The 14,971-nt window shown below is 40.4% G+C and overlaps 1 protein-coding gene across 1 annotated transcript in view; it reads left to right on the forward strand.

Moving 5' to 3' along the window:
* fbxo41 (F-box protein 41) overlaps positions 1-14,971 on the forward strand; it is a 69,552-nt gene that overhangs the window by 15,847 nt on the left and 38,734 nt on the right. The window contains exons 2-3 of the mRNA XM_088341992.1: positions 11,376-12,116; positions 13,988-14,217. Coding sequence (XP_088198118.1) covers positions 11,571-12,116; positions 13,988-14,217 — 776 coding nt within the window. The 5' untranslated portion in view covers positions 11,376-11,570. The remainder of the gene's footprint in view (positions 1-11,375; positions 12,117-13,987; positions 14,218-14,971) is intronic.

Consider the following 14,971-nt stretch of genomic DNA (forward strand, 5'->3'; position numbering starts at 1 on the left):
ATTGGCCTTTTATTTTAGTCTTGCAGTTCTGCTCAATTTGTCTGAATAATTTTCCGAGTCTTAGTTTTAATGGGTGTGTTGTATGATAAAGATACTTTCTCATTGCCTGTTGATAATTAAAGAGACTGATGGATTTTTCAAGTCAGAAGCAGGTGCTGGTCTTTCTTTTATTCCCAATGCAGGTCCAAATTTGCCAAACATTATCGTATCATGAAATATAAATAAAAGGGACAGTGTGTATTTTTCAGCATCTTCTAGTTGTGTCAAAAATGTATTAAAAACATTATCCTTTCGAAAAATAAGCAAAATTACATGAACCATCATATAGGCGTACATTTTTTTTAAATAAATTTACTTTTAGAAATTTATTTTTTATTGTGCATAACATGAAGAGAGACCTTATATATAGTTGTCCACCATCTTGCTGCTACGGGTACCAAAAAAGAACTGAAAGCTTGAGCAGTGGCATGTGCCGGATAGAAGAAGAAGGCTGTCCGCGTGTCTGCTTTTAAAGGGTGGTCAGGTCACGGTTACCTTAGGCGGGTCCTATAACCGGTAGGTTCCACTTGAGGCTTTTTTAAAATAAAGTTCTCCAATTGGTTGATTACAACTATTATGATGATTATAATCATAGATAATTGGCCAAATTTCACTCTAAAGAAAATAACACGCAGATGCAGATCGTTAATCTTTAGATTACATATGAACACTTTGGGGGTTTGAAATCTTTATTATACAGCTAGAGAGTCTGTTAACTTCCTGTAAATGGATTGTTCTGTGTGTGAAGTTGACTGGGGGATCACCCCTGCAGTCTAGCATAGTATGGTATGGTATGGTGTTTGGTATAGAAACTCTCTGAGCCTGTTTGCCCTTGTTATAAGGGACCTGTAGCGCTTACCAGAGGCCATCATGTCAAACAGGTGGTGGCCGGACCACGAAGAGTCCTTTATAATGTCAAGGGCTTTACTGCGATGACTCCAGTCGTCAATCTTCTCCAGACTGGGCAGAAAGCAGCCAATGATTTTCTGGGCTGTGTTGAATACTCACTGTATGTTTTTTAGTTCCACTGCCGTGCTCCCAGTAAACATAATACATAGAAATCTAGACCACATATGCTCAAAGTATGAATCCAAGCACTTTTTCTAAATATCTTCAGGGTATGAAGGCTATAAAAACAGGATGACGATCGATTACCATTGCTTAATGAACTAGAATGTTTATAGTGCCCTGGGAAATCATTTCTGTCGACCTTTATTTGTGTTCTTTACTGCGTTTCTGTGCCAAGAAAGTGGCAAAACAGGCTCTGTGTAATCAAATGTATCCCAAGTGCTTTTGCTGTGCCCTTGGCTGGCGTTCAGGGAGCCTCAGGTAGCAATCTTGTCCTGTCACTGGAATCCCGTAGCGTTCTGTAACGTTAAAACACTTTGACACCCTCCCGTTGGTTCTCACAAGTCTTCCCGAGCTCTTTGCTTACCTCCCATATAGATTCTGCTATACATAAGTGCGGCAATGAGCAAAACGCATTGAAGTGGATGTTAAGTGTTATTGTTTACTCGCTTGCAGCTTGACACCAGATTGAAATGTGAATGTATTTCAGCGTGTGCTGATGCTCATGTCACACCTCATACAACGAGTCTTGGCACCTTTTGTGCATGTTTTTTGACCATGATTTTGGAATGTGGATGGTCAGAAAAAAAGGCCTTTGTAAAGGGCTGGTGTTATTCACTACCTTATTACACATTCAGCAAAAGAAATGAGCACATCAGACGCATGGCAATACACTATTGCCTTGCCTCTAGTAAGGTCCCTTCAGAACGGTTTATAACATCTTAAGCATGTTTAAAAGACAACCCAGTGTGCTGTTCATTCAATAGCTACCCTGCTACAAATATCCATCCATCCATTATCTGCACCGCCTATACTCAGTAGGGTCGCGGGCGTGCTGGAGCCCATCACGGCTATCTTCGGGCAGTGGGCAGGGGACACCCTGAACTGTTTGCCAGCCAATCGCAGGGCACACAGACAATTCACTCGCTCATTCACACCTAGGGACAATTTGGACCGGCCAATTAATTTGATATGCATGTTTTGGGAATGTGGGAGTAAGAGGGAGTGCCCGGAGGAAACCCGCGCAAGCACAGGTAGAACGTGCAAACTCTGCACAGGAAGGCTGGTAGCTGGATTTTAACCCATGACCTCAGAACTATGCCGCCGACGCACTAACCACTCAGAAATATTGTGCCATGCACCAATTGACCCTAGAGTTGTTTAACCTCCTAGCTCTTTGCCGTCTCTCACAAATGTTTTTTTGTGGTTAATGTTTTACATTCTGTTAATTTAATTATCTATCTGGTCTAAAGTGACTAGAGGTAATATCTTTGGCCCAACCCTGGCACGGCCACAATGTCAATAATATTGTTCAGGGTCGAGCTACTGTCTCGCTGACTTTTTTTATTTTTATTTTTTTATCCTCCACAGGTCATCTCCCCTCAAGTACTCACCTCAAGTATGCAGAAAGTACATTATTTTTAAACGTTTGTAGTTTCATCAAAGAAAAAAACACATTCGAAAAATAATTGAGACCTGAAATTTCTAACAACTGTGAAAAAAGTGTATAAAAGATCAGGATGTCGTGGTTTCTTTGATGGACCCAGACGCAGGAAGCAGGGAATTCACAATTCTCAAAAAAGACTACCGTATTTTCCGCACTATAAGGCGCACCGGGTTACAGGGCGCACCCCCAAAAAATAGTCTTTTGTCCGATATTTTCCATACATAAAGCGCACCGGATTATAAGGCGCTACAATGGGAACGTCGACAAAACAGTCAGATAGTTCAGTCCAACTGATTACCCCCTTAACATTCCGAAAGCTTGCAAAGAAGCAAATACGTGTCGTAGACACGTGCAGATGCGGTGTCCGTACGATGTCACCAAACAAACATTTCTTAGTTTCCATTTTATTTTTTGCTGGCAACTGTCTGGACAGCAAAGTAAGATTATTTACTGTGCATATGACAATAAACACTTTGAATTGAATTTAGTTTAAAAATAGACTCATCACAGAAACATCAAGATCGTTCTAAAACAAGATACCGGGAAATTATAAATCCGCATAGCTCACCTAAGTTCTCTTGCAGCCTTCACGTTCAATAATGATACGTAACCATGGTCTTCTTACAACCGTGAGTGTAGTAAATCCAGGACAGTAAAATATTTACAAATACAGAATAGTAAAACATGTTTTCTCAATAGTGACTAACTCAAATAATTATTGACACATTGGTTAGGAAATGAAACGCCGGTATATAAATCCTAGCATACACCGCGGACTACTTTGCCTTCGGGGGAAAATGGTCTTCTTACAACCGTGAGTGTAGTAAATCCAGGACAGTAAAACATTTACAAATACAGAATAGTAAAACATGTTTTCTCTATGCCGTGGTGCAACCCAACTGTGTGATAAACATTCATCTTTTTCGGCCAATAGCAGGCTTTGTTTCGCCCCTTTAGCCTATGCGAGCCTGTAAATGATAAAAAGGATCCGCCCCCTTTACCTCAGAATAACTTTAGCCAATAGTGACTGACTCAAATAATTATTGACGCATTGGTTAGGAAATGAAACGCTGGTATATAAATCCCAGCAAACACCGCGGACTACTTCGCCTTCGGGGGAAAATGGTCTTCTTAGAACCGTGAGTGTAGTAAATCCAGGACAGTAAAACATTTACAAATACAGAATAGTAAAACATGTTTTCTCTATGCCGTAGTGCAACCCAACTGTGTGATTAACATTCATCTTTTTCGGCCAATAGCAGGCTTTGTTTCGCCCCTTTAGCCTATGCGAGCCTGTAAATGATAAAAAGGATCCGCCCCCTTTACCTCCGAATAACTTTAGCCAATAGTGACACACCTTTCTCAATTACCAACTAATTAGGCGCCCTCTGGTGGACGGAGTAGCACGAGACAATAATATGCTGTCCTTTCTCAACAACTGCAGCTGGAAGAACAATTTGTTAAAGTCACTACATTACAAAAGATTTTTATTTTGTTCTGTTGGCTTTTATTTTATAATTTTTTATATGTTATTGATCTAATGCCAAATTGCGTTCACATTTCTAGATACTCTAAATTTTTTCATTAGGTTAAAATACATACCTGTCAACCTGTACGGTTTTGCCGTACAAAGTACGTTTTTTTATGCATTTTAAGACGTACAAGGAAATCTGTACAGAAAAACGCAAATTTGCCAACCGCGTGCGTCTGCCGCCTGGGGATTTCCCATCATGCATCATTCCGAGAAAGAAAAATATGGTGTACGATAATTTTGTATTTTGTACGGGAAAATACAACAGTTTGTACGGGCATGGAGCCGTGGAGGTTGACAGGTATGAGAATAGCAATTTTATCAATAAGGAAGCTTAAAAATTTGGGTTTGTTAACCAATCCAAACACTCACTAGAAATATAATGTTTAGAAACCATCCTATCTTGCCTTTTGTTGCCTTCGATTAATTTAAGCCCAATTAAGAACATTTACCACTTACCCCTCACTGCTAATTTACTTGTGAATCTTATTAGATCCAATACAACAACTGTGTATTAACAAGTTCTCTATCAAGATAATGAAATTCCGTTTTAAGGTATTGATTTAATACATTCTTTTAATTTGCATCATTGTTGTTCTTACGTGATGCGGAACCGAGCAGGAAATGGCCTTTTAAAAAGCAGCTTTTGCAGACAATGTGTTGTGCAAGGCTATTTGTCTCTATTAGAGAGGCATTGTGGATTTGACAGCCTGTCGAGAACCTCGGACGGAATTACACTGCAAAGCACAGTATTTTGTGATTCTAGTTTACTTTGAATTCACAAATTTAAAAAAAAAACACTGTCCCGCGGTCAATTGCAAAAGAAGCAATTGTATAACGTACATTAAGTAATAGTATTAATTTTTCGATGACACTTGACGATGTGCCACTGGAATATGTGCTAATTCAATGAGATAACAAGATACAAGATTTGCTGCATGATGGTAGTTTAAAACGGTGGTGTCCATGCTATTGCCAGAGGGCCATTTGCAGCCCTCCAACCATTTTCTAGCAGTCAGGAGTATGTACTGAAGGTGACAGTTTCTAAAAAAATGAGGTTTATGCACAGTACATCTTTTTAAAAATAATTTAATTTTAAATTAAACTCATCAAGAGGTTTTACAGTTGAGATTTTTTGATAAGGTACACTTTTTTAAGACTCCATTCTATGGTTTAAATTTTCTGTAGTCTGCTCTCAGGGGAAAAGGTTTTGGGACATTTGGTTTAAAGTCTGGGCAGCACGATGGAGCAGTGGTTTGCGCTTGTGTGGCACAGTTCTGAGGTCATGAGATCGAACCTTCCTGTGGGGAGTTTGCATGTTCTCCCCGTGCTTGTGTGGGTTTACTCTGGGCACTGCGGTTTCCCCACACTTTCTAAAAACATGCATGTCAGGTTAATTGGCCGGTTCAAATTGTCCCTAGGTGTGAATGAGCGAGTGAGTTGTCTGTCTCTGTGTGCCCTGCGACTGTCTGGCAACCGGTTCAGGGTGTCCCCTGCCCACTGCCCGAAGATAGCTGGAATGGGCTCCACTACCCCCGCGACCCTATTGAGGATAAGCGGTCCAGATAATGGATGGATGGTTTTAAATATGGTTTGACACTTGAGTGAAGAATTCTCAATTCTGAAGTTTTGGAATTGAACCATTACACAAACACCAAACAAAAAACAAAAAAAGAGTTCGTTATTGCCGTTAAATATATATTATATCCAAATTCTATGTATGCTTTTTTTTTCATCTTATTTTGCATTGCCCGAGAAAATACTAAATAGATTACTTCATTCAAAAATATGTATTTGAAGAATATACAACTTTCACTAACAATACAGGCTAAAATAAACTTGTACCCAACGATCAAAGCTTGTCTCTGGGTTAAGATTAATCATTTCATTATGCCTCCTAGACACGTTTAGTGACATATTTTTGAAAGAGTGTAAAAACAGCAATGAGGCATGTTTCTGTTCTTAGCGGCGGATATTCCCCTCAAAAGAAAAACAAACATGAATGATATTTCGGATCCGTGTATTTTTTTAGCTATGATTTGTGATAGAACCAAATGCGAGAAGCAGGAAACATGGCAAGGTACTCAAAAAGGATGGTATTCAACAAAAAATCATCGAAAAGGCAACAAACCAATGGTCAAAATCAACAATAAAACTGTCCGAATCAGAAAACTGAGACCTGACAAATGAAGATGGAACTGGAAAATAGGTGATGACGGTGTGGATGCTAAAAATTGGTGGTAAAAGGAATAAAGATTACCCGACAATGGGTTCTGTCCAAAGTGTCCTTGTGAAAGCTCAGGATAATTAGGGATAGGTGTGTTGGGATGGACATACCTGTCTGAATTCCAAACCCATTAGGCGCCCTCTGGTGGATAGAGGCGCACCAGACCAACATTTTTGTTCATATAATCACTAGCACCTACTATTTCCTGACATCAATTTCTATGACTGACACCTTTATGTTATTACTTTATCAAACAAATGGAAGGATTAAACCCCTTCCCTGTTTTTTTTTTTACGTTAGGCTCCCAACAAACATCCAAATTCATAAAGAGGAGATTAAAGACCACGTTGATTGTCATGCTATCTCAGAATATGAAGCACTAGAGGTTAATTCTTTACAGTGTTTATTAATTGCAGTAAAAGGTAGTTACTGAGTTTCATGTTTTAAGTGGCTGACCTACCAGAGTATTGCAAATGTTTACAGTTTTTGTTTTTTTTTGCTTTGATGCAGCTGTCAATTCCAACTTCACATTTTCAAAATAGTTAACGCAAAGGCTAATATGTACTGTGCGCATGCGTTTGCCGCCTGAGAATTTCCCATCATGCATCATTCAGGGAAAAAAAATATGGTGTACGATTTTTTTGTATTTTGTACGGGAAAATATGACAGTTTGTACGGGCATGGAACCGTGGAGGTTGACAGGTATGCTGTATAGAGCGTCTTCATGGCCAATATGGTTCCTCCTTAGAAATGCGGGCAATGGTCGTCACACACACACACACACACACTATTGATATTCTGAAATATGTCCTGATCTGCGATCACTGATTCCCTGATTTTACGTAGCCTTCTGCTATTGTTTGCCACAACTATGTTCACAATGGCTGATTCCCGCTCAGCACTAATGGATCTCCCTCTGCCATCAGAGTATGGTGGCCTTTGAATTCTATAAAGAATACACGTAATGGGAATGAGGAGACAATTAGATGAAGTATATTACTGAAGCCATTTTTTTATGTACTGTCCAGCAACATTAACTGTTTTCCTGTTGAAAAGTTCTGATAATGGATGTGACAGTGTTTCTTTTTAGTGGCTCCCAGATTATTTAAGGGGGCCAAAAAAACTGTAAAATGCTTTCAAAAAAGTCTGTTCAACTGGTGATCTAATCTAATGCGAATTTAAATGCTGCCATTTAATGTCTACATGTGTAAAAAACAAATACACATAGAGCTGGCAATGAATGTGTTGAGATTATTTGTGTGGTCCTTCTGTGGTTTTATGCTTTTTCCTGTAAGTCTTTGAACCTCATTTGCTAATGAAGTAGTCTAAAATGCATGATAAACATACTAAATAACAATTCTTCAAAGGGCCCTTCCACAGCCTTATGCTCGGTTATGAAATGAAATGAATAAAAGAGAATCATTTACAGTATGTGGCGATATAAAAGGGCCTCCTATTTCCCTGCCTCACTAAATGCCTGACTGGATATTGTTGTAAGGCAGACGGGGACACAAGCTTCCCACAGAAATCATTTTTGTTCTTGTGGAGAAATTCCTTTTATGACTGGGCACTACTTTTACATACAATTTATTTATTTTCTTTTCTTTTCTTCAGCCTCACCAGACTTTAAAATGGATCTATGGATTCTAGCTGCTTGGTAAGATTTTAGAACTGTAGCAGATTGCGGCCTTATCATCTTGTGTTATGGTCATTTGAAAATATGAAGTGCCATTAGTTGTCATCTGGTAAGGTAGAGAATTGAGTCGCTTAATTTTTTTGTCTACTTTCAAATGATCTAACTTGTTTGGTGAGGTTTCACTTAGTATCCTTGAATAATGTTGTAGTAAACAATCATTCAGGGAATCACGATTTCAACCTCCCTCATAAGGTCTTTTCGGGGGTACTGGAGAAGAGGGTCCGATAGAAAGCTGAACCTCGGATTCAAGAGGAGTAGTGTGGTTTTCGTCCAGGCCGTGGATAAGTGGACCTGCTCTACACAGTCTGCAGGGTCCGCAAGGGTGCATGGGAGTTTGCCTATCCGGTCTACATGTGTTTTGTGGACTTGGAAAAGCATTTGACCGTGTTCTTTGGGGAGCCCAGTGAGGGAGTGCTCTGGGAATATGAGGTACCGCACAGTCTTATCAGAGTTGTGTGGTCCTTGTATGCCCGGTGCCAGAGTTTGGGCCGCATTGCCGGCAGTAAATCGGATTTGTTTCCGGGGGAGTTGGACTCCACCAGTGCTTCCCTTTGTTACAATTCTGTTGATAACTTTCATGGACAGAATTTCTATGCACAGGGTTGAAATGGAAGGGATTCAGTTTGGAAGCCACAGCGTTTCATATCTGCTTTTTGCAGATGATGTGGTGCTGTTGGCTTCCTAAAGCCATGATCTTTACCTCTCACTGGAGCAGTTTACAGCCGAGTGTAAAGCGACCTGAATAAAGATCAGCACCTCCAAGTCAGAGACCATGGTTCTCAGCCAGAAAAGGGTGGCATTCTCCTTCCGGTTTGGGGATGATATCCTGTTCATAAATGAGGGTAGGGTGGAACAGGAAATAGTCAGACGGATCGGTGCACTGTCTGTTGCATGCGGACCCTGTACTGGTCCGTTCTGGTAAAGAAAGAGCTAATCTTAAAAGCCAAGCTATCGATTTACTGGTTGATCTATGTTCCTACCCTCATCTATGGTCAAGAACTGTTTGTCATGACCCAAAGAACAAGATCCCCAATACAACCAGCTGAAATGGGTATCCTCTGAAGGGTGGCTGGGCTCTCCCTTAGAGATTAGGTGAGAAGCTCAGACATCGTGTAAGAACTCAGTGTAGAGCGATGCTCCTCTGCATTGAGAGGAGCCAATTGAGGTGGCTATGGCATCTGATAAGGATGCCACCTGGACTCCTACCTCGGGCGATGATCCGGGCCTGTCCTACTGGAAGGAGGCCCCGGGGAAGACCCAGGACACGCTGGAGAGACTATATCTCTCGGCTGGCCTGGGAACACCTCAGGATCCCATCGAATGAGTTTGATGAAGTGGCCTGGGACAGGGAGGTTTGGGCTTCCCCGCTGAGGCAGCTGCCCACGCGACTTGACTCTGGATAAGCAAAAAAAAAATGGATGGATAAATAAACAATTATCCAGTGTAGGAAGCTATCCAAGACTTACTTTGACCTCTTAATCCAATCAGTTTCTAATTAAAGGGTTTCATTTTGGGGAGCCCTTGGGTCTTTCAAGACAAGCAAGGCTTACGGTATTCAGGAGCACTCTCAATAATGGATCCATTTCCTGTTTTCTACCCCGGTTGTCCTTCGAATACTATGACATACATGACAGATTGTCATCAAATACAGGCCAGTGAAACACGATTTTCATGTTTCCTGACCTTCATACTCGCAAATCAATAGCTCCTTACATTGTGCGGACATCCAGAAGATGTAAAACACTTAAAACCAAGTGTCTAATTGCTATCTATTAATTATCTATCACTGGTTTCCTCATTAGCTTTGCAGAGAAAGTGTAGCATGACGTTTCTGAGTGTAAACCCCAGCTTTCACTATAAAAAAAATCAATGTCAGCGAGCATGACAAGAGAGCAGTATAGGAGTAATTGGATATAAATGGAGCTGCTGAACTGTTATGTATTTTTTGGGGCACCTATATGCCACCAGATATTTGAAAGTTTATCCAAGATGATTTGGATTATTTACCCCTAAATAATTGATGTATGAATGTCACATTATAGATTTAATCTCAAACACAACACCATACATTATAAAACAATATAATATGGTAGTGGCAAAGTTTCAACTTAAGAATTTAAGCTTTTAAGTGACTTAAACTCTTAAGTTAAAGTATTAAAGTAGATATAAAACTTTTATTCGATCTTAAAGACTACAGATGCTTTTCTTCTTGAGTTAAAGCAGCTATGACTTCTGGGGTAAAGAGGGATTCACATGTTAGAGCTTTGTATTTTGAAATTACTATAGAAAGACATAAGCCAGAGATGTTTATGCAATATGTACATTATTAGTATATGAATGGTTTGTCTCACATTTTGGGGAGGTTAAAGGATTTAATGAGTGCCAATTACTGTAGATGCATGTTTCAATCTATCTAACTGGTGCAACAAATTATAAACACGTCTTAGTTTAATTAAGAGCAAGAGTAATGGATATTTGATGCCTTTTGAAGTGCTTGAACTTTTTTGAAGATGTATATTCTAAAATAAGCTTATAGCGACTGGAAATATTTGAAGGCACCTAGACTTTTACTGTAATACTTACGGGTTTTTTTTTTTCTTTCAAACTATTTAACTAAAGAATGCGATGCCATCATGTGGTCATACGTGGAAGAGTCCGTTTGCAATTATAAAGTTGAGCACATGTTTACTATTGCGTGGAAAGAAAACACAAAACGAGGGCTGCGCTAGGGCAACCACTGTGGAGAATATTTCCAAATTGCAACACAGATGTGAGGTCATATGTGTTACACTTAGTGGTGGTTGCTGCAGTATTGGGCCAATCTGCATGCGCTTGTCATCGTTCCTTGAGGATTAAAAGACACTCCATTAAATCTAATGATATGGAGATTTTGATAGATAACTTTCACTGCTCTTCATTTGGATGTATGAATAGAGTACTTGATTTGTGGATGAAAAATTTAAATATTGTGAGTACTTAATATCAATAATATTGACTAAAGTACTGACAAACCTCCTGTTTTGGTTGTGTTATTAGATGAATAATGTCGCCCCAAAAACATTCAAAATTATTACTTTAGAAGGGGTCATAAATGTTTTCAGATGTCATTGTGGTGTTTTGTATATAGAGAGCATACATTGTGTAAAAAGGCAGCTTTGACCCAAACACTTGAGGAATTTGGCAACAAGGCTTACATTTTAGACAAGTTTGATACTTGATGACATTGGCGGCACACCATTTTTCTCCCAAAGTGCCTCTGCACAACTGACGCCAGAGGGAAAATGCTGATTGCCAGTGGGGTTGCATGTGATTGGCGGCAGGTCTTAATGTTTTCTTTAGACATCTATTGTGCTTCCTTCTGTTCTAGGCAGTGATGACGGCATGAAAAGACAGAGAGAAAGTTGTCGCTATGTGACCTTCTAGGATTTATCATTCCTCCTGACGATCGACTGCCACAGTTGTCACCATGAGAGCACTCGATGGGTTCTTAACCCACCGGCGCCACCATCTGGCTGCGTGAGCCCCGTCTGGCTCATGCCCCCCCCAAGCGTCCCTGCACGGAATGGCCTCTCTGGACCTGCCATACCGCTGTCCTCGCTGTGGGGATCACAAGCGCTTTCGAAGCCTGTCGTCCCTTCGTGCCCACCTAGAATACAACCACACCTACGAAACCCTCTACGTCCTGTCCAAGTCCAACAGTATCTGCGACGCCGCTGCTCTGCTGCCCCTTGTGACAGAGGGAGCTCTCCTGCCTAACCCCGAACATACCAATCCTTTTGAGTCGGTGCAACCGTCAGCTCTGAAAGAACGCCGCTTCCCCTGCCGTGAGCTTCCCTGCGTGGACGACCTGAGTCTGACACCAGCGAGCTCCAACCAGGCCAGGTACATCCCCAATGTGGACTTCCCTCTGGGGGAAATTTTGATGAAGACGGCCATGACATCCACAGACCCGGGTCCCTATGGGAACACCACTACAGCCGTGGCCGTAGCAGCTAACGTGGCCGCCAGCGCAGTGGAAGCCGCTTATGAAGAAGGCCTGGCCAGGTTAAAGGCGCGAGCATTTGAGCGTCTTGAGCTGGATGAGAGGATGGAGAAGCTTTCGGAAGAGGTAAACAAAATCAGACACATTTTGTTTTTATTTCTTTTTGTCTGTTTGGATGCATAAGACTGGGCATGCCCAATTTAATGAATACAATGGTGTAAAACTCCTCTAGGTCAAGGACCGCATTTAAGTATTAGTGTCCATTGACAGGCAGGCTAAACAGGGCTTGATTGGACCGATAACCCAGTCATGTCAAGATCAAATTAAAAAACAATATGGGTTGAGGGATTGGGCAACTAGATTGCATTGTGTGGTCTGTTGCGAGTGAGGACCAGTGCCACAGAGCACAGCATGGCGGCAGGCTGCTGGACAAACATGGCAGTCACTGTGTAAAAGAAATACAAATTTCCCGACCGATAATTTTTTATAGGAACAGTAAGTATTACACACTGTCCCTTTTAGTATTTATCTCTGCCTGAACATCCTTGCAAGCGGGATCCTTACGATCCTAAATCTTACTTTTTGTTAAAATGAAGACAAGATAATAATTGTTGACTATTTTTGAACAATTGAACGGAGAAGAACATGGATCCACTTTCTTTTTATATACTAATCATCTGCTCATGAGGTAGGCTGTGACACACATTTTAGAACGTATCTTATTTGTGATGAAAATGTTTTAGATTTCCAAACAGAAAATAATAAAATAAAGTAAAAAAAGAATCTTGCACATAGTTATGATTTTCACGTTATGATTTGGTTGCGGAGATGATGGGCCGACGAGGAGGCAGGAACTGCTGGCATAGGTCCCCAAAACAAGGACGGTATTTCTTAACAGAATCCGGACCAAAGTACCAAACAAACAAGTGGGCACAAAATGCCCAATCAGAAAAAAAAACGTGGAATCGGAAAATGGAAGTAGCAAAGAAACAAACCACAAATAAACAAATCTGGCGTGGTGGTAAAAATGACACATGAATGATAACTGGAGAACTCAAAAAATGACAATGACCCAACAGAGATTGCCAAACAAAATGTCCTTTTAGAGGGTTCAGGATGATTGGGCATAGGTGTTTGATAATTTAACACAGCTCTGTTCAGTTCAAAAGGCCAGTTGGGGCCTTCTGGTGGTGAGAGGTATGCCACACCCTTACATTTTATTTTCATATATTACAAAAAAAAAAATTAAAGAAAGTTAGAACATAGTAAACTATGTTTTGTCCCACTATAAAGAGTCATTTTACTCATTTTAAGTATTGGTTAGTTTTTTAGAAAACAGGCTAAAAATAGAGTCAAACTTGAAAACAGGTAAACAAAAAAAATGTAATAAATTCCTCAAACACAGCAAAGGATATTAACCAAAATGAACAACCTGTATAACCTCCGGAGCAAAAGTAACCAAAAATGATAAAAAAAAACCAATTTTGTCCAAAAAAAGGAAAGAGAGAAACTGGTGCCAGCAACTTTTAAACATATTCGGCGGATAATAGAAAAAAGGTGTTCCTTGTCTCAAAAAAGGTTGAAAAACACTGTGGTAACCTGTTATGTCGCACATTTAACTTGCACAAAGTGTTGTAACTTACATTTGATGTGACGTCCTGCATGTTGTGTGTACCTCAAGAAAGGAGCGTTTTTATTTTTTGATTTTCAGGCACATGGGACAGTAGTCAAGTCAGTCAAGTCAAGTCTTAGTGATTTCTATTATTATTTTTTAACCTGGACCAGCTCTAATGTTTAGTTGTCAATCATCTGCCTGCAACTCAATTAACTACTCGATATTCTCTCCCGTCGAAAAAACGTGATAACCACCGTCAATGCAAACATTGGTTTATACAACACTGGTTTGCCTACGTGAAAAAATTCCTACCACCCCCGAGAGTGGAAATCGCAGTGGTTTCATATGCAAGCGCGCAACTCAAAGATCTATCGTTTTGTAGGTGGAGCAGAAAATAGCGGCCCGCGTAGGCCGCCTGCAGGCCGAGCTGGAGAGGAAGAGCTCGGAGCTGGAGCGGGCCAAGCATGAGAGCGACCGTCTCAGCCAGGAGAAGCAAGAGCTGGAGGACAAGGCCTTGGAGCTCTCGCGGCAGGTTGACGTCTCAGTGGAGATGCTGGCCAACCTTAAACAGGACCTGGTCAACAAGGAAGCAGAGCTTAACCACAAGCAGCAGTAAGTTGAGCATCTCCCGTAAAACACATTGAATACAACTTTTATGGTAATCCCCAGGTAACATTTGAAAACTCATTTGAGCAAAGGGCATCTTTTTGTATTACTGTCTCAACATTGTCCCAGTCCTTTTCTATCAAGCTTCATTAGCAGATTGATTTTCTGCAGCCCGAGACTGTGTCCCATCTCTTAGGGAAAGGAGAATCCATCAGAATCTCATTTGCAGACTAAAAGTATTGGAATAGTAAGGCCAACTGTCACATTTACAGGTGTAGCGTCCTCTCATACAAGCCAAGCCTCAAGCCTTTCAACCCAGATCTACCAACACATTTTAGAGAGACAATTTAAGCTGAGATCTGGGAGCTTGTTTTTTTCAGAAGTCTATCTATCTATCTATCTATCTATCTATCTATCTATCTATCTATCTATCTATCTATCTATCTATCTATCTATCTATCTATCTATCTATCTATCTATCTATCTATCTATCTATCTATCTATCTATCTATCTATCTATCTATCTATCTATCTATCTATCTATCTATCTATCTATCTATCTATCTATCTATCTATCTATCTATCTATCTATCTATCTATCTATCTATCTATCTATCTATCTATCTATCTATCTATCTATCTATCCATCTATCTATCTATCTATCTATCTATCTATCTATCTATCTATCTACCTACCTACCTACCTACCTACCTACCCTGGTCATATCCCTCAAGAGGGGTGACCGACAGAAAGACAACA

The sequence above is a fragment of the Urocampus carinirostris genome, chromosome 8 (genome assembly GCF_059441175.1).
Source record: "Urocampus carinirostris isolate Australia breed hairy pipefish chromosome 8, RoL_Ucar_1.0, whole genome shotgun sequence".
Classification (NCBI taxonomy): Eukaryota; Metazoa; Chordata; class Actinopteri; order Syngnathiformes; family Syngnathidae; genus Urocampus; species Urocampus carinirostris.